Below are 23,923 nucleotides of genomic sequence, written 5' to 3' on the forward strand. Positions count from 1 at the left end.
GAGGAGCCTCTAGGCTGAAGAGGTGATGAAGGAGTGGAGTTCTCAGGAGCTCACTGGATAAGCAGTCTTAGACCAGGGCAGCAGGGAAAGGCTGAGCAGAGGTGACCGTGTCCTCAGCAGGAGGGCAGTGTGCATCAAGTGCATGCCAGGTCCTGGTGCACTTGGGAAGACCAGTCAGGTGCTGAGTCTGGCTCCCATAGTGTGTCTGGAGGGGAGGCTGGGAAGGTAATACGGACCGGCAGTTAAAGGGCACCGTGGGCCTATTATGGAGGTTTATTCTCCTGGACACGCAAAACCTCTGAAGCACTGTCAGCAGGCAAGTGAAGCAGTCTGGTTTCCATTGTAGGAAGTGCCCGCTGACAACTGTGTGGAGGCAACTGACGTCATGCCCCTGGTTGGGGTGACCACAGTCAGCCAGCTGGAAATTCTGGGCCGGCAGCCTTAGTGCGCCTGGTGGTCATTTGGGTTGGGGGTGCGGGACTGAATTTGAGGAACCGGTGGGTTGTTCGGTAAGGAAGTCAGTTGGCGTTTGGTTGTCCTTTGTTCAGAAGAGATATGACTTAGAGATACAGGTCTGAAGGTCAAGGGCACGAGGTGGTCGGGGTGTGTGTGCTTGTGTACTGCACGAGGGAGCCTGTCTGGTGGGGGTGTGTGTGTGTGTGTGAAAACCAACCTGTGCTAAGCGTGTTCTGGTGCTGGGCTTGTTTTTTCAAATTTGCTCTATGGAAGCATCTACACACCGAGCCCCGTGCTCCTGTGCTGTCCTGAAGCGGGGACTGGTCTCATTTGGACAAAAAGGCACTATATGGGGCAGTGGCTGTAGAGAATCTTAAGTGACAACAGATCACACATCCAAGGCTGAGGTGAGGATTGCGTGAGATCTAAGAGAGGACACCCCAGAGAGGCAACTCTGAGGGAGTGGGGGCGCTGGGCTGAAGGGACAGCAGGGGTCGGTGCTGGACACTCACAGATTTAAGGTCTCCGAGGTGGGAGAGGTGCTGCCACGCCCAGGGGTCAGCCACTTTGAAGCGTGTTCCTTCTGTAAAATTCACTCACAGTAGAACTTTGTAAGAGGGGAGCTGATGCTGCCCCTACACAAGATGTCAGCAGCACGCCCCTTCCTTTGGGGCCGTCTTGCCTGCTGGGCCGTCTGGCATGCGGCGGTGGGCAGTGTGGCACTGCCCGGTGTGCTGCTTTGAGAATGCCGTGGTGGTACAGTTTTAGGGGCCAAAGCTGTCGTGATTTTTAGAAACAAATGTAGCTTGTTAACAACGCCAGGGAATGCCTGTTGTTAGTGAATGAGGTTAACCACCAGCGGCAGGTTGATTGCACCCTGCAGACCAGGGGGCATGTTAGGAGGGCACTCGTTTCAGGATTTGGGTTGTGTCGGGTGATTTGGGGGGTGTTCTGAGGAGGGGGTGCTGCCTTGGCCAGTACACTTTCAGATTGGTAATGTGGGGAGGGCAGGGCTCAGTGAGGGGAAGGGAGCAGGCTGGAGTGCCTGTCGGTGAGAAGCTCCAGGGTCTCCTGTGGGCCAGGAGTGGTGTGTTGCTGTTTCTGTGCTTGCCCAGTGCTGTTTTTGTCTGTGCTTAGAGATGGTTACGGAGCCGTATTTTGTCTTGCTGTGTCATTGTCAAACGTGACCTTCTCTGTGGTGACGCAGGGGACACCACAGCCTCACTGTGGGCCAGGCCAGACAGAGCCATCAGCAGTTGTGCATGCATGCACACTCACACACACACTCACACATGAGTGCATGAGTTTTAGCCATTACACCTACTAGCCCCTTGGAGTCAAAAGCATGTTATAAACCAGTGAATACTTTCTACCTGTCCTTTAAAACCCAGCTGGGGTAAAATGGGTGTCTTACCAGGATCAAAGACTCCTCCCAGCCTCCCATCGGCTCTTAGACAATTCTATGAATGGCTCTGTTCAAGCCCCTTGCTGCTCAGAGTGTGGTCTGTGGAGCAGCAGCCTGGGTGACCCTTGAGGTCTTGTCAGAAATGCAGGCTCTCGGGCCCATTCTTGGCCAACTGAATCAGCACCTGCGTTTGGCAGCATCTCCAGGTGGTTCTTATGCACACTGAGGTTTGAGGAACTCTGCTGCAGCATTTTTCATGCTGAATTCAACCCCCCATGTCCCCCCTTAGCCTGAGCACTCACTGAGCCTGGGTCTCTTTCTCCCCCAACCCCAAGCATAGCCATCGCTGGGTGGGATGAAGGAATGAGTGCCAGTTGGTAGCCATGTGCTGGCCCCCCTCTGGGCAGGAGAGTTAGTGTCCAGCAGCCATAAGTCTCTCTTCTTCTCTGGCCCAGATCAAGGTGAACATCCTGGGAGAGGTGGTGGAGAAGGGCAGCAGCTGCTTCCCAGTGGACACCACGGGCTTCTTTCTGCACTCGGCCATCTACGCAGCCAGGCCTGACGTGCGCTGCGTCATCCACCTGCACACGCCAGCCACGGCAGCAGTGAGTGTCGGCTGCCCGGCCAGCACGTTCCCCGCTGAGCCCAGCAGCAGCCCCGCGTTCCTGCTTCTCTGAGATTCCCCCTGAGCAAAGATGTAAGACCCCCAAGCCAGGGACACTCTCATCATTTAAACCATTCTGGAAAGATTTCCTGGAACTCATGCTAAAGTGAGGAGAAGGAACGCCCAACGTGGGGACCCTAACCATCTCCACTTCTCTAACTACAGAAGCCTTGGTTTAGGAAGAGAAGGTAGAGATTTGGAACATCTGTCCCACTGCGTCCCCCACCCTGCCACATACACAGACTGGCACCACTTACCTGGGTGATGGCCCCTCCTCAGTTTCCCTACTTGGGGAGGGCCTATTTGGCCAAGGGCTAGTGCCATCCCCACCTCCCCCAGTCCAGGCTTTGGTGAGAAGGGATCTGGATAGATGCTGGGAACCTGGACTTGCCCACTTCTCACAGCCCAGGTGGGCTGAGACCTGGATATGGGGCAAGGAAATCTGCGAGAGAGTAGGATAAAGACCCTCCCCAAGGAGCAGGTTGTCCCCTCGTGGTCTCTGCTAATTTCTCTACACACACCTAAGACACTGCCACATTAACTGGAAAGACAGCAGACAACAAGTTCTGGTCATCTCCACTGTACTCCGTCATACCTACCCCCTAGGCCACACACTTCCAGGGCAGAGCAGACTTGTCACTGGCCTGTGCTTTCCTCAGCAAAGCACACGCATTATGAGCACTGAGACCTTGCAGAATTTGGACCAAGAGTGGATGATGCCTTTGTGCCAAGTGTGCAGAGCCTGGGCTTACTCATGGGGCAAAATGAGTGAAGGAGGCCAAGAGGCTCTTCTAAACCTCTCCTTACTTTTAATAAAAGGCAGGGCATGGGCCACGAAGGTTACACTGGGTACCCTCATTGATTGCTTCATTGCTGGTAAAATGGGGTTTCACAGTGGGCCTCCCTGGTCAAGGGAGGAGTCCTGGCTATTTCTACAGTGACCTCAAGGCTGAAAGCCTTCACCAGCCCACCCCAGGGGACCCAGGCCCTGCTCGGCCCCAGCCTGCTGCCAACTCCACCTCCCCTACCTCTTCCCGGAGTCCTAGGGCAAGAGCACAGCAGGCGGCTGGCAGCAGCAATAGCTCTGCAGTGCGTTCTTTGCAGCAATTTTAGAAGGCGATATAGTGGCATGGCTGCTGTGAAAACTGTGATGGAAGGACAGTGGTGGAAACAGCCAGAAAGCAAGACCCCAGCCCGGTGGAAGAGAGTCAGGGGGAGTGCCTGTTTCGTGCTTGGTCTCCACACTCATCCCTAGAACTTGACCGTGCCACCCAGAGGAAAGGTGCTGGAAGCTGCAGGTGCTAACCATTCTGCTGTCTCACTGAAGGTGTCAGCCATGAAGTGGGGCCTCCTGCCTGTCTCCCACAATGCCTTGCTGGTGGGGGACATGGCGTATTATGACTTCAATGGCGAAATGGAGCAGGAAGCAGATCGGATCAACCTGCAGAAGTGCCTTGGACCCACCTGCAAGGTTCGGCTCAGCTGTTCTGGGGAGATGTTTGGGGGAGGGATTGTTAAAAGCTGACATCACAAGTGACACATGCTCATTAGATGATGTTTGGAAATCATGAATAAAAATAATGGGATAAAATTCTCTGTCATAATACCTTCAGATTCTGGTACACACCCCCAAATATATTCACATGTATTTATAAAACTAGGATCATAAAATATATTCTTTTTCTCCCTTAGCAATATATGGTAAATACCTTTATATGTTATGAAATATTTTCTGCATCACTATTTTGAAGGATTAAATTTTATCTCATTGCAGGAATGGCTGTGCCACCATTCGCCCAAACCGTCCTTTGTGATTGGACATTGGAAGGGCTTTTTTCCCCAAATTAGCTCTTGATATAAACGGCACTGTGATGCAAATCCTTCCACCTAAATCCCTGTATATGCTTGAGATGACTTCCTTAGGGTTAATTTCTATGGACATACATTTTAAAATGCTTATGTCCCGCGGCCGAATTGTTCTCCTGCCCCACAACATCTAGTAAACGGGAATGCTGCTTCTCTGTGGCCTCCCCACACTTGTATGTTAGCACTTTTTCCCCTAACTTGACAGATAAAAACCAAATCTCATTATCGGTGGGTTAAAGTCTAAAGTCTTATTTTATGACAGTGCATAATCGGGGTGGCTCGCTTAATACAGGAGGTATAGGAGCCAAACCTGGGTTGATGGACACCTGACCCCGTACTCTAGAGGCATGCACTGCCGTCTCCCATCTGAGAGCCTTTGTCTTCCCATCTGTGACGTGGGGAGAAGCCCCTGCCTTTCTCTCCCGACCTTCTCTCAAGCCTCGTGAGCTGTGCCCGGGAAGGAATGAGATGTTCACCTCTGGGAACTGTTACGAGAATTTGAAAGATGGGGCATTTGTTTTCTGCGAAGTCTCTTGTGGGACAGAGTCATTGTCTCTTTCCATGTTTCTGGCACTTCCGAGGGAAACCAGCTGTTTTTGGCCGAGAGGATGTGGTGATTAGGCCTCAGCCCAGGTCTGCAGGGAAAGGTGCAGTACACGAACCCACGTCCAAGCTCCCATGTGGGCACCAGCCAGTTTCAGAGAGTTCTCGGGGACACAACCAACCAAGAGGTTTTGGCTTCTGGACCTCGGGGAGTCAAGCCCTTGGGATAACTTCTTTTCCAGATTTTCCCTCCTTTTACCTGCCGTCCCCTGGCTGAGCCAGAAACATTGCACCAACAGGGAGATGACCTGGGTTCTAGTTCTCATTCTGTCCCTGAATAGTGGGAGTCTCTTAATTTCTTAAGGTTTCAATTTCCTCTAGTGTAAAACCAGTGAGTTAGATTACACGGTCACTGTGACCTCTTTCACAGAACTGTTGGACCTTCCAGCCGCTGGGACCTCACTGGGTGCACGCAGAGGAAAGCTGATGCCCAGAGAGGTCCCATGACTTGCCATCAGGGACACAGGTTCCCCCGTTTCTGCAGAGTCACCTCCAAGAGAGCCACCCCTTGGGTTTTGACTCCCAGGTTGACCAATTCACAGGGGCAAGAGTTGCTTTTGAGGTTGGATACTCATACTGGACACCAAATAATTTCATTTACTTTAACACAAACACTAGTTTTTCAGACTTCTAAGATCTCCAAGGCCTAAAGACCCAGGCACTGCCCAAACTGTTTTGTCTGTCTAAATTATTAAATTTTTTTCTATGTCTCGGGTTGTTAAAATCACATGTGATTTTACCTGTGAGGGGTTTGTGTGCAGAGAAGGAACAAGGAGCTCCTTCTGGCGGGAAGGGTGCTCCATGTCGGGCATGGAAAACCTCTCCCTCCCGACTGAAGTTTGGAAGGCTTAACGTTTTAATTGGCTACTTGCTCCTCCACAGATCCTGGTGCTAAGAAACCATGGCGTGGTTGCTCTAGGGGACACCGTGGAGGAGGCGTTTTATAAGATCTTCCACCTGCAGGCTGCATGTGAGGTACAGGTAGGTGAGCGAGTTCCCTGGGGACTCTGGGGGGAGGCTCTGACAGTGGCCTGCGGGCAAAGGCCACCCCCTCCGCACCCCATGAGCTGTGACTCAGGGAGTCCTGTAAGTCCATCCTCTATTTCTCTGTCGTGGCACCAACTATTCTTCTAAAGTTTCACACGTAGAAGCAGCTGTGTAGTTTAAATGTACGTCATCATTGTCTAACAACCAACACCCAGCTCTAGGGGGTCAGTGCCAGAATGGGGAGCTGTCTGAGCTCATCGGTGGGACAGCAGGAGAAACTGTAACAGGGCAGATAAAAGTTCTTGCCATGCTCATGGATTGCCTGGGGTATACCTGTTACACCTGGCTATGGCCTATAGATACCACACGTGCAGGTTTCCTTTCCCCTTCCTTTCCCTCCTTCCTTCCTTCCTTCCTTCCTTCCTTCTTCCTTCCTTCCTTTGAGGGGCTAGTTTTCCAATACCATGAACATGGTGAAGTCCAGAAAAAGAAGTGAAATGCAGGCAAGGTGGAGGGCTGCCATGGCAGGTAAACACCAGGGCACCCCAAGGTGGTGTACAGGGAGCTCATCCCTGGGAGTGTCTGTGATTATGGGACACCTAGAGGAGCTGCTGAAGAAGAATAGGAAGTCAGACACAAATCCTGAAGCTTTATCAGGTTGGCGGTGTTGGATAAACCAAGGACACGCTCCTTTCGGTGTGGTGAGATGGGAGGGCTGAGTAGGGGCCCAGCGCAGCTGACCGGGCTCCATCCTCCCCAGCTCTGGGCTGGGTGCCCCTGAGTCAGGGACTTGTCCTCTGTGAGCCTCGATTTCCTCAGCTGCAGATGTGGGGCCTGTAGAGTCCTTGTGAGGACAGCCTTTCAGACAAAGGAGAGACATTGCTGTTGGTATTTGGGGGCTCAGTGGACAGAGGAGGGTCCAGCTGCTCCAGGTGAGTCAGCTCCCGTCTGCCCCTCCTGGCTGGTCTGGGCAGAGAAGAAGACTCCCAGGAAGAAGGCCTTTTTCTTGGGAGTGCCGGGGAAGGGGATTAGATTCCAGGAGCATCAGTAGTGAAGTCTCTACGAGTGGTGCCTTTCTCGATGGCTTTTAAAGGAATGTGTTGAGAGGATAGTTGTTAAAACAGTAATGAAGAGGTGTTAGAGGAAGTGGTATGAAACTGTCCTCTGAGCCCCACAGTGGTCAGAACAGGAGAAAGTGAAATACGACCAAAGCAGTGCCTTTCTGACATTCCCTGCCCCCTAAATGGCGATGCTAACCCTGAGCACTGACCCCTGACTAGTGTCAGGACATGGCAGAGCTCTGGTATGCCCACTTTCCCTACCCCACATCTGAGCTCTTTTCGAGTTTCCTATCTTTCTTGTGAAGAAGCGGTTCTCATGAGAAATAGGTCTTGTCTCTGCAAAGACAGCACAGCCCTAAGAATGAATGGGGAGAGATGGCTGTGTAACCCCCACGGTGAAGTGTGTCCCTCCCAGGCTCCAGAGCCTCAGAAATGGGCAGTGTGCAATTCAGCCAAAGGCAGGATGGCCATGTAGCAAACACAGAGATGAAAGCGCAGAGCTGACAGCCAGCCAGCTGCTTCTCTTGGCTCTGCCAACTGTCACTTTCTTTTCAGTCAAGACTGGTTTGATGTGATCTGGTTACAATGCATCAGGCGGTGAGGGTAGATAACCCTCCAGAAAAGCTCCAGGGGTTTTCTTGAGCTGATGGAGCAAGGAGGCTCCTAGAGGAGAAATGAAGCTGGAGGTGTGGAAGGAAACCCAGCAAGGCTAGACCAGAGGTTTAAGGCATGGAAGATCCCAGGTACTGGCAGTTTGCAGATGCTGTTGGGATCCCAGCATCTGGATGGGTCATTTCTGGTTGAATGGCGAGCATTGAAATTCTTTTTCCATTGTGGGTCTAGTTTTCTCCCTCAGTGACTCTGGCAAGTGAGCAAACGTGACTGTGGTCATTTTAGTGACTCAAGGCTAAAAGCCTATTTTGTTCTCTTGGGACAGTGTTCTCTTGGCTCCCCATCAGTTTGGGGTTCCAGGAAACTGGGTCACCCCCAGCTGAGAGAGGTAGCTCTCTGTTCTGCTTACAGGCAGATGGAAAGAAGCTCAGGCAGTTTTCCATCTGCTACCCATTACCATGGAAACTGATGGAGGAAGAGGGAGGTGGGAGGAGGCAGCTCTTGCAAGGATGTGGGCAATTCCCTCCTCCTCCATGAGTGACCAGCATCCAAAGCATATTGCTTCTCCTCCTTCCTTAAATAAATTATAAGGTGGTAAAACCTTACAATTTATTTGTCATAAATATTTATACAGCTTTCCACACGCACCAGGAGCTATTCTAAGAGCTTTACAAATATTACCTTCAATAATCCTCATGTGCTAGGCAGTACTATTTTCATTTTACAGATGAGAAAACTGAGGCACAGACAGGGTAAAGCCCGAAGTTACACAGTAAGTAAGTGGCAGAGCCAGGATTCAAACCCAGGCAGCCTGATGCTGAGTCAGGTTCCTAAACACTGTACTGCTTTGGACTGCCTCTCGGGTCAGTGGGGGTTGGTGGGAAAGGTCAGCTGACAGGCCAGGGCCTCTCTTCAGGGTTTCAGGTCACAGGCTTAAGTTCTGCCTGAGCAAGACGGGAGTCTGGGATGAACTAGGTAAATTGATCAGCCAGGTGGAATTCACCACCTCTGAGGGTGCATTCCGTGAGCTCAGCCTCAGTGCTGGGCATGAGGGTCTTCAGGGTTAGAAGACCTGGCTGCACAGCGCAGATGGGGACCAGCAGATTTCGACTCGTTGTGATCTCTGTCCGCTCACTGTGACCCTCGAGCACTCGGGCGGCAGGACAGTAGAACACCTCACCAAGCATGGAGCAGATCACCTCCTGGGGAAATCAGACAAGGACTCTTTCTGCTGGTGGGAGGATGGACTAAATGATCCCTAAGGTCTCTGTTTGCCAGCGCATAGCGTCATCTTTTTAAGTTAAAAATAGAGCCTTCCATCAGACACCTGTTTTGGATAAAAAGAATGTGGACAATGAGAGTTCCAGCTTCCTCCTCTTCACAGGGTGACGGGGTCACCTTGGGAGGGTGGCCTGGCTGACCTCCCAGAAGTCTCAGAGGGGCCATTTGTTACACTGGTAATTTAACAGGCTCCAGGGTGTGTCTGGGATCCTCACGGAATCACAGACCTGTGTTTGTCAGCAAGCTGAAGTATTACATCCTTTCATTTTCATTAAAGAAACAACTGTCACAAAAACTGAAACTCTGAAGGCTTATATAATAGGAGCTGTTCCCCCCTAACAAGCAGGCTGTGGGGACCATCAAACACTAATTGGAATGCTTGTGCACTGAGGCACCGCACAAATCCTGGCTCAGCTCCATTCTGTAGCTGAAATTGCCCAGGAAGCTAAATGGTGATGAATTATATCTGAGGGGTAGATATGAGGAGTAAAGAGAATGTACTATTCGATGAGCATGGAATTAGAAAATAAGGGAATTAGATTGCTGAATGTTTTTAGGATCATTCTAAACTCGCCTGCTGTATACACACCTCTTGCCCTAATGCTCAGTCTGTTGCCTGTGACCCCCTGTATTGTCGCCTCCCCATGGAGACTTGACAGCATGACAAACACTCTCAGTCCCTTGGCGAAAGCTGCCACCTCTGCACAGTGCCCAGCTGCGCACCACCAGCATTTCCCCTGCTGCCCTTGGGTTTCCTTGCCTGACGGACCCCACTGTGGAATCCAGCCCGTCGGGCTGCACTCATATTTCACTGATCTGAACAGATGCCAGCCTATTTCTCTCAAGTGACATTTTAAAGTAGGAGATATTTCAGATACACAACAAAATGAAGAGAATATTATAACAGTAAATACCTGCTACCCACCACACAGATTTAACAAATATTAACAGCCTTTATGCTTCAGATCTATTCCTCTTAAGAAATAAGATATTGCAGACAAGACTTTAGACCCCGTTTCAATCCCATTCTCCCACCTTCCCCAGAAAGTCACAATCTGAACCCAGGTAACTTTCAGTTCTCCGCGTTGTTTATTCTTAAGGTTGAACACTTGCTTTGTCCTCTGTCATCTCTGAGAAGTGACATTAAAAAAGAAACCGCTAATCACTCTTTCCCTGACTGGGGGCGTGCCCAGCAAATTTGGGGGAGGGGGCTTTTCCTCTGGGAGGAAAGAGCTGAATACAGCTTGATTTTCCAGCCCATTTCTGCTTCTAACCCTCTCTTGTGCCCTCTCTCCATTACACCCGTGAACTTAGGTAAGTGCACAGATGTGTGTGTGACATGCACATGTGCACACCAGAGTTGAGGGCTCTCTGGTCTTTGCCTCAGGTGTCCGCTCTGTCCAGCGCTGGGGGAGTGGAGAACCTCATCCTCCTAGAGCAGGAGAAGCGCCGGCCCCATGAGGTGGGCTCCGTGCAGTGGGCCGGGAGCACCTTCGGGCCCATGCAGAAGAGCCGGCTGGGGGAACATGAATTTGAGGCCCTCATGAGGATGCTGGACAACCTGGTGAGTCTCCTGCCATTGTGCTTCGAGGCCAGCCTGTTGAGGCTTAGCCCCTGGGCCAGTCAGTACGAGGCACTAGGCGGTCATCCGAATCGCCAGCATCATGGTTACAATACTAAAGCTTCACCGTGCCAGTCAGGGCACAAACAAGAAGCAACCGATCAGTATTTCTCTCTGATATCAGTGTTTCTGTCCCCTCTCCCCCCTTCCTCCCCCTCCCTCTAGAAATCAATAAGCATGTCTTCAGGTGAGGATAAAAATATTAAAACATAAAAAATAAACTCGTACAAGCATTAAAGAATGGAGATCAATACTTTTGATGCTCTTGTGCTGGGACAAACCTTGTCGAGCATGGTGGGAAAGTCTGAAATCATGGTGATGAATGTTGACCGATACGGTTACATAAAAACTCAAAGCTGAAAGACAAACTGCGGGGGGAGCTGCATGCAACACCTGCGACAGACCAAGTCCTGCAAAGAGACATCACAAATCCATGTGAAAAGCATCTCAGCAGAAAAGTGGACAGAGAACGCCAACAATTTGCAAAGCAACAGATTCAAGTGGTTATTAAATGAAATTTAGAATGTCCAATTTTACTAGTTACCCCAAAAAGAGCAAAACGAACTGGAGAAGAGGGGGCAGAGCTAAGAATCGCTCTGTCAGCTGCCAAGATTCCCAAGTGTTCGTTCTCGCCGAGCAGCAGTGAGCTCTGCCTCTGTGGGATGTGGTCTCGCTTAGGAGACAGGGATGTTCGTGAGTCAGGTTTCAGGGCTCACGTGGGAAGGCTGACAGTTAGGATCAGCCAGGGAGCTTTAAATCCCTGTAGCCCAGACCACATCACCTGTGATGAAATGGGCAGGTCTCCAGGCATCAGCTTTTTCCTCCTTAGGCGAGGACATGCTTATTGATTTTAGAGAGGGGAAAGGGAGGGAAGGAGGGAGGAAGAGAAACATCGATGTTTGAGAGAGACATCATTTGGTTGCCTCTCACACACACCCTGACCAGGGACTAAACCTGAAACCTAGGTATGTGCCCTGACCAGGATTGAACCCACAGCCTTTTCGTTTATGGGATGATGCTCCAACCAACTGAGCCACACCGGCCAGGGCCAGGCATCAGCATTTTAAAAGTTCCCACGTGGTTGTAATGTGCAGCCGGAGCTGAGAACCACTGCACCAGGTGAAAAGTTGGAGCTGTGTTTAGGTGAGGAGCTCTGCGGAGTTCAAAAGGTCACTAGGATTTTCTCAGCCTGATCAGAGGGCTTGTTGGGAGGGAGGGGTTTGGGCACCAAGAAACAGGCCAGGGAAGCAGCAAGGTCTACGTTGTACTGTGGCGGTTTAGGTCTGAACTGAGTCGTTAGGTAGAAGGGGGTGAAGTGCGTGGGTGGGTGTGTGGTGGGCACGCAGGTGCATACAGACCCTTTCCGCACATTAAGTGGTTCTCTTTTTGTCCTGCTTAGGGCTACAGGACAGGCTACACATACCGCTACCCCTTTGTTCAAGAGAAGACCAAACACAAAAGCGAGGTGGAGATCCCAGCCACAGTCACAGCCTTCGTGTTCGAGGAGGACGGCACTCCGGTGCCCACCCTGCGGCAGCACGCCCAGAAGCAGCAAAAGGAGAAGACCCGCTGGCTCAACACGCCCAACACCTACCTGCGGGTCAACGTGGCCGACGAGGTCCAGAGGAGCATGGGCAGCCCCCGGCCCAAGACCACCGTAAGGCGGGCAGAGGGGTCTCCAGCTGGGGGAGACCAGGGTTGAGGGGGAGTGCTTAGTTATGTTTATGGGTTAAGCAGCTTTGAAACAGGGGGACAGAACAAGTCTGCCCTGGGTGTGTCAGTATGAGCCTCCCTCAGGGCTTCCTGTCAGGTGCCTGGGAGCAGCTGTTGGTGCCCAGAGAGCCTCGGATCACCTGTATTGTGCACGTCTGCACGGAGTTTTTAGGTCCAGAGGATGGCTGGACCAGGTCACACCCAGCAGCCTAAAGGGGAGGGGCAATTGATTTTTGCTTCTGGCTCCCACATCTAGAGGGGAATTCTGGCAAGTTCAAGGATGGGTATCCAACACTTGAATTGCACATCTGATGCAGGCCCAGGAGGTGGGTGGGGTATTCATTTCTACTATGTCGTCCTCCCCACCACGCACACACTCTGGCACTTAATCTGATTTTTCATTAACATTGAAGTAGCTGGCAGCCAAATAGAGTAGCTCTTCACAAAAAAATAAAGCCCTGCGAATTAACGTGGAGTCATCTCCTCGAGTGGCTGCCTGCCTGTCAGTGCTGGTTACCAAGACTCCGACCCCTACTCCTAGGAGTTCTTTATGGCTGTTGGCCTGGGGCCTTCTTTGGCAGCTGGGCCATTTGCTGCCCATCTGCTCTGGGAGACATCACAACATGTATGCATAAGGCTTCCTGACCTTCCATGAAGGCCGATGGGCCCAGATGGCATGGGGCAGAGCCTGGGGGAGGACGAGTGGGCCTATTCTCTTGCCTTCCCCCCGGCCTTATGTGTGTTCAGTGGCTGAAGGCTGACGAGGTGGAGAAGTCCAGCAGCGGCATGCCAATACGGATCGAAAACCCAAACCAATTCGTGCCTCTCTATACCGACCCCCAAGAAGTGCTGGACATGAGGAACAAGGTAGGGTGGTGACTGGTCGTCTGGCCTTCTCTTTCCCCTCAAGAGTGGTGGCGGGCAGGGTCAGGGTGCGCCTGGCTCACCGACACCCTGATGGTCTCGTGGGAAAGACAGCACTGTTTCCTGGCTCTGCTCCCGGCTCTGTGCCGAGTGCTGGACTTGCGGCGTCAGATGGACCCTCCGACACAGGGGTGCTCGCTGGGGGCGTTAGATGTGTCTAAGAGACCTGCCCACAGATTGAGTTTTTATGAATTTTATCCTGTTTATACTATTATCCTTTGGACCAAGATCTCAAAATCCTTTAAATTTATTTTTCTACCTTTGCTTTACAGTCCACTTCTATTTCTAATGTCACCTTAAAAACCCAGGTTGTAGCAGAGCACCTCCAGTTGGTCAGATGCACTCACAGAACTCGGTTTCACCGTGTGGTCCAGGGAGCCTCTGTAGTGCTTGTTTAACGTGCAGATTCCTGGGTCACCTGCACCCATGAGAGTCAGCTTCAGTAGGTGTGGGGTGGCCTCAGGAATCTGTATTTTAAAGAAAGCCCTCAGGGTCTTCATAGGAACATTAAAATTTGAGAATCTTCCTCAAGGATTGTCATGCCTTTTACTCTTCACCTCCTGCAGGTACCTCTCCGAGTCCATGAGATTCTGATGTTGTAGACCATGTCACAGTGGACGGACTGTGTTAGAAATAGAGGAGACAGGCTCCTACCACACTGGTGGAACTTTGTAGACCATGTCCCAGGCCACACTAGACACCAGTATGCCCCGGGAATGCCCCTCCCAAACTCCGCAGCCTGACTCTACACACAGAGCTTACTCTCCCCTTCCTTTTCCACACAGATTCGAGAACAAAACCGACAAGATGTGAAGTCAGCGGGACCCCAGTCCCAACTCCTGGCCAGCGTCATCGCTGAGAAGAGCCGAAGTCCGGTACAGCAGAGGCAGCCCCTGTCTGGAGGGGAAACAAGTTTGCCTTCCCCGTCTTCAGTGCCTGGGGCTGGGCAGCAGGACCCCTGAGTCCTCATGCCCATCTCCCCTGGGATCTTGGGTGCTGGTGCTTTGCTGCAAAACGGATGCTGTGAGGACCAGGGACAGTGTCTAATCACGTCCTATGGGCACTGGGTGGGGCAGCAGCTGCCCGGCCTGCCCCGGGAGTGACGCTGGCTTCTACGCTTCTCGCACATAATCCCACTCTGCCCTCTACTAGTATTGTGCAAAGTGGGGATCCCAGAAGTGTGGCTGGCATCTCCCAGCTGCTCCAGGCCTGCCTACCCTGAGCATTTCGGGCCTCTGTGTGGATATGGCATCATGAGGTTGTGGCTTTGGGACAATGCCCATGTGCTCTCAGAGGGACGGTGCATGTATAAGGACTGGTGCTCCCACCAATGATAGGGGCAAGGACTCGCCCACACAAACCCATAGAGAGTTAGAAAGTGTAAAGTCGTGTCCACGTTTGAGTTAGAACAGTGCTTGTCTTGTGCTTAGGGAAAGGGGGAGGTCAGAATTCTGGCTCATGTTGAAAATAACTGCTGCTCATCACAAGCTGGCAGTGGGTGTGGCACCTTCCTCAGCAGTGAGGAAGCGGGACACACAGGAACCGTTGCGCTTGGCTGAGCAAACTGAGGTGATGCCATGACTTCTGGTCAGGCTGCAGCCCACAGGTGGGTGCCCATTGGCAGGAGGACTGTGCAGGTTATATCATTGCACCCACTCCCACCCCCACCTCAACTCAGCCAAGCCGAGGAACGCCAAACGTGCCACAGGATCAAGGACAGAAATGCTGCATGTACAGGGCGGAGGTGAGCGTTCAAGGCAATGAGCAAAATTGTTTAAAAAAAACACCCAACTTTGCTATTTATACCAAATGCTCTCCTTGGAGTCCCTCTTCTTGGAATCCTGGTCTTGGACTCTCCTTTGAACCCCATGATTCCTTAAGATAGGCCCAGTGCTGCCGCCCTCTTTTGGAAGGAGCCCGTGGGAGAGATGGCCTGGAGGGGCCATTGCCCTTCAGAGAACTGCATTCCCAAAGGTCAAGGTGAGGATGCTGGATTAGGAAAAAGGACTGTGGAGTCTGAACTTTAGTCCCTGCCTTGAGCTACAGAAACTTACCCAGCTAGTGAGCGCCCCAGAGCAAGGGGCTCCACAGAGGTGGTGAAACAGTGATTTTGCCAGTGTTCCCACGGGACCTGCAATACAGGCGGTTGAAGATCTGGGATTTAGGACGCTGGTTCCTTGTAATTTATGACTGTGCAAAATAGGCCAAACAGGTTGGACTGAGAACGCTGACGTCGCTGTGTGTTTTCCTGCTGTGTGCTATAGCTTGTGCTGCCTTGGGGGGTGGGGCGGGGCATGGTGGGGGCAGCTGGCATGGAGCTGGTTGAGCCAACCCTTTGCTTGCTGGATTTGGGCTGACTACTGTATTTGCATAGTGATGGCTTGCAAGCATCTGCAGGAAGGACTGCAATAAAGCTTTGTCTTCCTTCTGCTTGGGAGCATCCTTTGGTTTTATTTGCAGGGCAGAGGGTGGATTCCCCGCATTCATCTAGGCAGGTGCAAAGAATCTGGGTGTGGGAGTGAGGTAGCCATAGGGAGGAGTGAACAAGCCTTAGCCTGAGGCCCTGTGCCATTTCCAAGGAGCTGCATGCTACGCTGTCCCTAGCAAGACCACTGGCAGCCACATGAGTCTGAAAGGAGGCTCGGGCCTGGGCCCAACCCCGGCGTTCAGAGAGCAACACGCACTCTGTGGTTAACTTTCAGTCTACAGAGAGCCAGCTGATGGCCAAGGGCGAGGCGGATACCAAAGATGATTCAGAGGAGACAGTGCCCAACCCCTTCAGCCAACTCACTGACCAGGAGCTGGAGGAATACAAGAAAGAGGTGGAGAGGAAGAAACTGGAAATGGAAGGTAAAGAACCCAGTGCTCCAGGATCTTGCAGGGTGGCAGGGAGAGCTTGGGGAGGCCCAGAGAGGCAGGGCCCTCAGGGCTCAGTGTAGCCTCTGCTTTCACTCTAAATGCTTCTTGTCATGTCCTCAACTTCGCCTTCCCGCCCAATCACCAAATAATATTCTTACTAGCATAATACTATGTTAATCACAGTAACGCGCCTCGTTGTTGCACCTAGTCTTCAGGACCTCACGCGACCCTCTCGGCTGGGTATAACGAGTTAACGTTGTGGAGTGCTCAGAGTGTGGTCTGCAGATGTGGAGCAGGCCAGTAAAATGCTGGATACGTGTTAGCTATAATGGAGAATTGTAATAGTGGTAATTATTAATTATTATCTTTCAGAGCTGGTATAAACTTGTAGGCAATCGAAGCTCTCCGCCAGCTGTCTTCTTTATGTCTTTTTCTCACGCCTCGTTTATTTCAGGATCTTTGGCTGAGCCCGTCTCTCCCTGTCGACTCCCAGATAGATATTCATACTCATGATCGTTCATATGCCCTTGCTCATGCCCTTGTCCCTTCCTGGCCAGCCTGATCCAGAGTTATCTATGCTTCAGGCTCCATCTCAAAGCTCCCTCCTGCTAAGAGTCTCACTCTGTCTCTCCCCACCCGCTACGGTGAGCTGTCCCTTCTCTCTGCCTCAGGAGCACGTGGAGTCTAGGATCCAGAACTCAACTCTTGGCTTTGTCCACCAGGCTCGGCTTTCACTCCCTGAGGGCAGGGTCCCCCTCCTTACCCAGAGTCAGACATCTTCCTACGAGCCAAGCAGGCACTAAGAAAAACCTTGCTGGCTTGCTCAGAGTTCTAATGAGCCATCTGAAACAGTAGGTAGGAAAGTATGGTGCTTTTTATCCCCAGGCATTGTTTGCACTGAACATGTAAATTAGATAAATAAAAATGAGCTACATGCCACCAAATCATTGTTGCAGACCCTGACCCGCAGAGTCTGCCTGTTGTGGAATGCACAGGTGACAACATCCTGTGTGGAAAAAGGGAACAGACACGACTACTCTCTCAAGGGGAGAGCGCCTATGGTGCCTTGGCCACTCCCTCAAGAGGGGAGCGCCCTGACTCTTGCCTAGACAGGCTTTTATTGTTTTCCTGGGGTCTTACATCAGAGAAAGATTTATTATCTATCACATAGAATATTATTGTCTACATTTAGGTACAATCAAGAAAATGAAAATAACATGCAGAGGGGAATGACAATGAGCTCATTAGCTCTGTCCTTGGGAGAACTCATACAGGCTTTGCATATTACCTTGAAGATAGACAATACATATTTGTTGTTTTAGACCAGGGTGATGGAGTTTTAGCAAGAGCAAGCCATAACAGTCTGTATGCATTTTCTAGGCCTGATTCCCACGGGAAAACTCAGTTTGAAGATCTGGCTCCTGCCCACCACTTTGCATCTGTAGGTTTTCCATACAGAGCTGAGTCACATTTGCCAGGCCACGACAAACCTGTCCCCTACAAATCATGGGTGGCAAAGTTCCTGCAGTCTTGCTATCTACGTCAGGGGTGACAGCTTCTGTGGTTGAATGTGCTTTGGTGGAGGAAACAGAACATGACTTGGACTCCTCCCACTAGCTCCCCCTGGGATGTACCAGAAATAACAAACGGTTAGGGGAGCAGCTAGCTCCAGCCAGGAAAAATGAGGACCAAGTAAAAGAAAGCAGTTTTTTTTTCATGCTCTCTCTGTCCATTTCTCCTCTGCTTGACCTCTGCCCTGAGGTGGTTTTCTGTATTTTCAGGAGAGAAAGAAACCACTGCAGAGGAGCCTAGCTCACCTGTAAAGTCAGCACCCGCTTCTCCTGCACAGAGTCCAGTGAAGTCGGAGACAAAGAGCCCTGTGGTCTCTCCCTCCAAGTCTTTAGATGGTGAGTTGAGTTGACAGGCCAGGAGGGAGGAAGTTGTATCCGCAGGCTGAGGGAGGGGTCTGCATGGAAGGTGAGGCAGGTGTGCACACGACAGGTACCTGCCTTTCAACAGGTTTTGTTCCGTCTACCCTGAAAGCTTTCCCCACTGCCATTTCTAGGGAATCTGAAATAGAAGTTCCCAACTTAAGGCTGTTTAATTCACAGCCTGTGATCATACACCTTCAAGTTTTACAAATGATGAATAAGTTCACGGCTGACGCAGCCTTCTCACCTCTAACTCAGACTGGGTTGGCCGACGGGCCTGTCTAGGTGCCAGCCCAGGGCTCAGACCTTAGTGTGCCCGGGGATCACCTTGGGATCTTGTTAAATGAAAATTCTGGTGCAGCAAGTCTGGGGTGGGGCCTGAGACTCTGCATTTCCAATGAGCTCGCAGGTGAGGCTGATGAGGTCATTTGCAACCTTCACTGTACTTGGGAATCAGAGGGGTAGGGGTGGGGAGGAGTGAAGCCTGGAGTTTTAAGACTGCCCACCCCCTCAGGTGACTCTAACCTGTAGCCCAGGTCCAGACCACTGCACTGGCTACTAGTTTAGAGAACTGAGTTCCAGGTCCAACTCAGTAGCTAACTGATAATGATTCAAGCACTAATTTTAGAGAATCAGATCACCTCTGAGCCTCAGTCTCCTTGTCTGTCAAATGGGGCTGCTATTTTCTCCTTTTTAAGGTTCTTATATGTATTTGGGAAGTTGTAGATAAAAATACTCTGGAAGAGTAAAGGTGATTTAATGTAGGATGTAATTACGGTTATGGTCAATAATACATATGAGGGATAATGATAGTATTATAGCCCATAGCACCTAGATCATAAAAGTGTCTTTAATGAGTTCCTGGAATCACTCCTGGGCATGAACACTCTTCCCTGGGTTCCCAGGGCCCTCACGACAGGGGGCTGTGCCTCCACGTAGGGAGTGAGCAGCAGCATGTTGGCCTGTTGGACTCCCTCCTGGCTAGAATGGCCACATTTGTGGAAGCTTCCAGAATTGCCTGACCCCTTTGCACCCTCTATAGGTGAATTGCTGTCTCACAAGCAGGTGCACAGAGGAAACCCATCTACTTGAGGCCAGAGCCCCAAGCAGATGTCCCACCACTGTTTGTGTTCATTGTGTCTGATCGTGGTGTTGTCAACCTGTCTCCACAATGTCTTCCTTTCTCTTCCCGTTTGTGCCTTCATCAAAGGAGTTTCCTCCGATTCTGAATACTTGTCTCTGTAGTAAGTATAGAGAGGCTGCTTACTAACTCACTCCGACACTCGCAATGGGGGAGGGAGAACTTTTCCAAAAGAAATATATTTCTCCCCATTTTTTTTCTTTTGCAACTCACAACCCTGCCTTCAGGAGGTTTCCTGGCTGTGAAATTCATGACCAATTCCATATGTACTATGCATGGACCAGACTTCCCTGAAAGATATACACACTTAGGACACACCATTTGCACCCACACACACCAGTACTCACACAGAGCATGCCACCCAGGAGAAACAAGCCCTCACAGTGAATGGGCAGTGGAGCCAGTTGCTGGGCACTCCCTGTGGTAGTGTGCTTATGGCCCTTTGGAGTATATCTCCATCCCTTTCCTAATGCATGGGTTCCTCTAAAAAGTCCATGACCTCTTCTAGGGCTGTGGGCCAGAGACTGAATGTCCTAGGGACCAACTACCCCATAGGGATGCATAGAGCACCTGGCTTGACTGCTGTCTCCAGCATCCCTCAGGCATGCATACCTACTGCACAAAGGACATCCAGACTGGAGAGGAGGCTCATGTCAGGAGTGGGGCAAGGGCTGGCAATTTCACTTTAGCTCCTGGGAGCCCAGTGGAGTGACCTCTGCTGCTCGGCAGGATGCAGGGCCGAGGGCAAGAGGAGGGCTGTGTGATGGGTGGGATAACTGCTTACCCACCACCTGACATCGTCCCCCTGCAGCAGGATTCCTGCTTCTCTCTTGTACCCTATACACCCCAGTGGAGAGCACACGAAAGCTGAGTTGTTAGAAAAGTGAAGGTCTCCCTTGGAGACTCTTCCAACAACGCAGACCGAGCCGGGGAGTGTGGGCCTCGTTGGAGCAGATCCCACTCAATGTGACCAGTGTGAAGTGGTGGCAGTGGCCCTGGCCTGCTGCCCAATGGCTCGCCCAGCTCCTCTGGGCCGACAGGGCTGACCCTCTGAGTGGCATCTGCAGTTTCACATTAGCTCACCCATTGGGTCAGGGATGGCTTTTTCACCACGTGTCACCACACTGTCACATCCTCGTGTGCAGAGTCACCTCAGTGTCACTACTTATCAGTCCCCCTTCCTCTTACCCCGTCAGCCTCTCTGAACAAGAGTCTTTCAATCTTCTTCATTTAAATCCGGCCATCTCTTGTCATCGCCTTCTTTTCGACCAGGTCCTGCCTGTCCCTTCCCCTAATGCCTCCACCCCCCAGTGACCCCTCAGGAGCACCAGCTATGCCTACAAACAGCCCTGCATTTAACATCACGTGGTCAGCTCTGCCACTTTCTAATTTAGTCAACCCAAATGAGTCACTTCAAGACACTGCAGAATGGAGGAGGAACACAAACCCTTGCCCTTTCTAACTCACAGCATTGTTATGAGGAAAAAATGAGCTAATGAATGTCAGAGGACCTCGTGATATGTTTAGACAAATGGGTTCTCACTGTATATTATGTTCTTGGGACTGTAAGAGGGAATATAGCACTTGCTGTTTTAAGCCACTCAGTTTTGGGATTGTTTGTTATGCAACAATAGGTAATCATTAAATCTTGGTGCATAGTAAGAACTGGTTTTGTGGAAATTAGTTCTGCTATGGATTGACTGAGCTCAGCATGATGGTTCTGCTCCACCCATGTCAGCTGGGGTGGCAGTCACCTGGGACCTTGACTCAACTGGAACTTCCAAGATGGCACCCTCACATGCCAGGCACTGCGGCAGGGGCAGCTGGAGGGCTGGGCTCGGCCAGAACACTGGGGCAGTGCCCGTCTCTGTCCCTGTGTCTCTGTGCCTCTCCGTGTGGTTGTGGGGCTTCTCCATGTGTGTCTTTATCAGGGTAGTTGGACTCAATACATGATGGCTCAGAGTTCCCCAAATTATAAAAGCAGAAGCTGCTAGGCTTTTTTAAGTCTTTGGCCTGAGGCTGGCCCAGTGGCAGTTTCTCCGAATTCTGTTGGTTACTGCGAGCCACAGGGCCAGCCCAGATTCAATGTGTGTGGTGGGGGAAGGGAACCACAGCCAAGTGTGGGCTCTTTTAAAAAAAGGTAAATGACACGTGCAAGCGTAGAATGAATATACTGGCAGTAGGTTTAGAGAAGGGCAAGATCATTGTCAAATGTTGGGGAAGGCTTGAGCCAGACCTTGGGTTGGTTGACAAATATTTGGACTAGCAGGTAGGAGTAGAGTGGGCTCTCCAGGAGTGGTGGCCAGGAAGCTGAGCATCTGGAAAGAAACACTGGAAGATGGAAGGACAATGAAGAGTTGGAAGGGCAGGTATGGAGAGAAATCAAGGCTGGGAATGGAATGTCCAGACAAGCTGGGGACCTCCCTAGGAAGCACCTCCCTGCCTCCTCCATCTTCTGCAAGACTTTCAGCCCTTAGTCTCTGCATTCACTGGGTCTGGATTTTGACCCTGGCTGTCGAGTTTAGTCTTGCTCCCAATTGCTCACTTTCTGAATTTCCTCTCCCCTTCCCCTTGCTTCCTGGCCACCATCCTCAGACGGAGCCCCCAGTTTTCAGCCTCTGCTGCACTCCACCCACCCCCACATCTGTCGCCTACTCTCAGAGCTCCAAGCGTTCCACCCAGGGGAGAACACCAGTGGTTGTTCTTAGGAGACGCTAGAAGACAAGCTCCCATCTGGCCCGAGCTCCTGGGGCCCTTCTCAGCCTGGTCTCCGATTCGCTGAAGACCAGTGGAGAGCTCTGTGTAGTTCCAGCCTTAACTCTGTTGAGATGTTAACAGAAGAGGGGTCTAGGTTCTCAGATATGGTCTTTGATACTTTCCAGGAGCCCAGTATGTGCTTATTTCTGGAGCCCTGACCCAGTCACCCCTTGTCTCAGGCAACCAAGCTCTCCAGTGGTCTCTGTCCCCTGTAGATGGGGGACTGGCGACCTCGGTTTGAAGGCTGGATCCTCCAAGATCCACTGTGCCTCTCTGAGCCCCAATTTCATCGACTGCTTCTCCCCATACAATTGATAGTGTGGGAGCAGAGATCCTGATGTGTGTATTGGGTGTGGCCACATTTTCTGGGTAGTGAGAAGAGATTTGAGTGCCACTCTCCTAAACCAAGACACAGACCAGGGGCTGAGGCTGTGAATGAGGCTTACAGCAGGGTGGGTGTGGGCGAAGGGCGTGGATGAAGGTCAGTGTTGGAGCGAAGATACCCATCCAACCAGGGCAGGAAAGGACATGTGGACAGAAGGCCCTCTTGTCCACAGTTATGTTCGTGAAGCTAGAAGGCAAGGATCAAAATCATCTGAGAGGGTCAGCCTTGGGAAACACGTCCTGATGAGTCATCCAGAAGAGTGGTCCATGGTGAGAACCTGGATGGAAGTTGTAGAACCGTGGGAGGACATGAGCCCAAGAGGATGCGTGGGGACAGGGGACTAGGTACAGGAGACAAAGGCCAGCACTCAGGGCTGCTGTTTGTGTACATGGTTGGGTCCAGACAAGCTTAGAAGGAGCAGGATGGGACAGACAGGAAAGAATATGAGGTGTAATGTGGGCTTGGTGAGAACAGAACCATTTGTACAGTCATTTGTTTGCTCATGCATTGGACCATTCGTAGGTTCCACATTTTTGAGTACCTTCTATGAGCTAGTTATACGTAGATAATTTAGACACAGCCTTGCCTTAGTTTCAGTTTTGCGGTAGTGGTAGGCATACACAAGGAAGTGTGGTTGTTTAAGTATCTGTGATGGAAGTTTACATAGTGAGGGCAGAAAGGAGGAAGCGATCAATTCTACGTGGAAGTAGGGCGAGGTCAGGAAAGACTTGATGGAAGAGGTGACAGTCAAGCTGACTCATTTATGGGGTGAAGGTTGGGGACACAGAGTGGAGAGAGAAGGGCCTTACAGACAGAGGGAAACAGGCTGGAGTGACAGGGAGGGTCCAGGGGCTAAATAGCAGGTGAAGTAAGGAGAGAGGGGAGGGTCTGCTGGTTTACTGCGTTTACGAGCGCTGCCAGGTAGGAGCCGTGGGAGTCCGTGGAGGGAGGGGAGAAGCAGTGATAGCAGTCCAGAGCTTTGGGGGACTTGGCTGTTAGGGGAAGACAGAACATGGGCGAGACAGTAGGAATGGGAGCCAATGGCCAAGGTCTCTGGTACCGAGATAGGCAGTCCTCAGAAGTCACCTGGGAGAGAATTTTGACTTGCCCAGCCGGTTTCAGGGGTTGTGAGACCTTGTCCAGGGAATTAAACCAGTTCATTCTAACTGTCCCCAGACTTACTCCTGTCTGTCCCATCTTCCACATAACCGTGCATTTCCTTAGTCTTTACCCCAGTCAGGAGCCCCAGCCTTTTCCTCAAGCCCACCCTCACCCACTGTCTGTGTGATACCAGCCTTGCCTGTCCCCATCACATTCTTGCACAGCGGCTCCTTCTGTGGGGTGCTGCTTCTCACACTCATACCCTCACACCCACACTCTCACACACTCCTGACTTGCCCTAGTGAAAAGGACACTGAACTGGTTCCGGGATACTGCCGCCTCCTCTTCCTTACTGTTTACTCTTCTGCAGGCCTGTAAAGTGGGGAGGAGGTAAGCTGGATGATCTTTTCCTAAGTTCCCTTCTGCTTTTCAAAGTCTGTGGTTTGTCATTTTTCCCTCCTCCCTCCCCATGCAGGCGTGTCAAAGCTCAAGTGGAAGCAGGGTGGACTGAGAGTGGGAGGGAAAGGAAGGGCCACAGGAGGGTGTCGTTTCTGGG

General features: G+C 51.4%; 1 protein-coding gene across 2 annotated transcripts in view; it reads left to right on the plus strand.

Moving 5' to 3' along the window:
- The window catches only part of ADD2 (adducin 2), a 95,870-nt gene that overhangs the window by 67,808 nt on the left and 4,139 nt on the right, over positions 1 to 23,923 (plus strand). For both annotated transcript variants that reach the window (XM_037048138.1, XM_037048139.1), the window contains exons 7-15: positions 2,317 to 2,466; positions 3,853 to 3,996; positions 5,877 to 5,975; positions 10,323 to 10,499; positions 11,956 to 12,213; positions 13,017 to 13,136; positions 13,979 to 14,068; positions 15,896 to 16,043; positions 17,834 to 17,959. In XM_037048138.1, the coding sequence (XP_036904033.1) occupies positions 2,317 to 2,466; positions 3,853 to 3,996; positions 5,877 to 5,975; positions 10,323 to 10,499; positions 11,956 to 12,213; positions 13,017 to 13,136; positions 13,979 to 14,068; positions 15,896 to 16,043; positions 17,834 to 17,959 (1,312 nt within the window). The remainder of the gene's footprint in view (positions 1 to 2,316; positions 2,467 to 3,852; positions 3,997 to 5,876; positions 5,976 to 10,322; positions 10,500 to 11,955; positions 12,214 to 13,016; positions 13,137 to 13,978; positions 14,069 to 15,895; positions 16,044 to 17,833; positions 17,960 to 23,923) is intronic.

This window comes from Sturnira hondurensis, unplaced genomic scaffold (genome assembly GCF_014824575.4).
Source record: "Sturnira hondurensis isolate 20B ecotype Veracruz unplaced genomic scaffold, ASM1482457v3 Scaffold0006413, whole genome shotgun sequence".
Classification (NCBI taxonomy): domain Eukaryota; kingdom Metazoa; phylum Chordata; class Mammalia; order Chiroptera; family Phyllostomidae; genus Sturnira; species Sturnira hondurensis.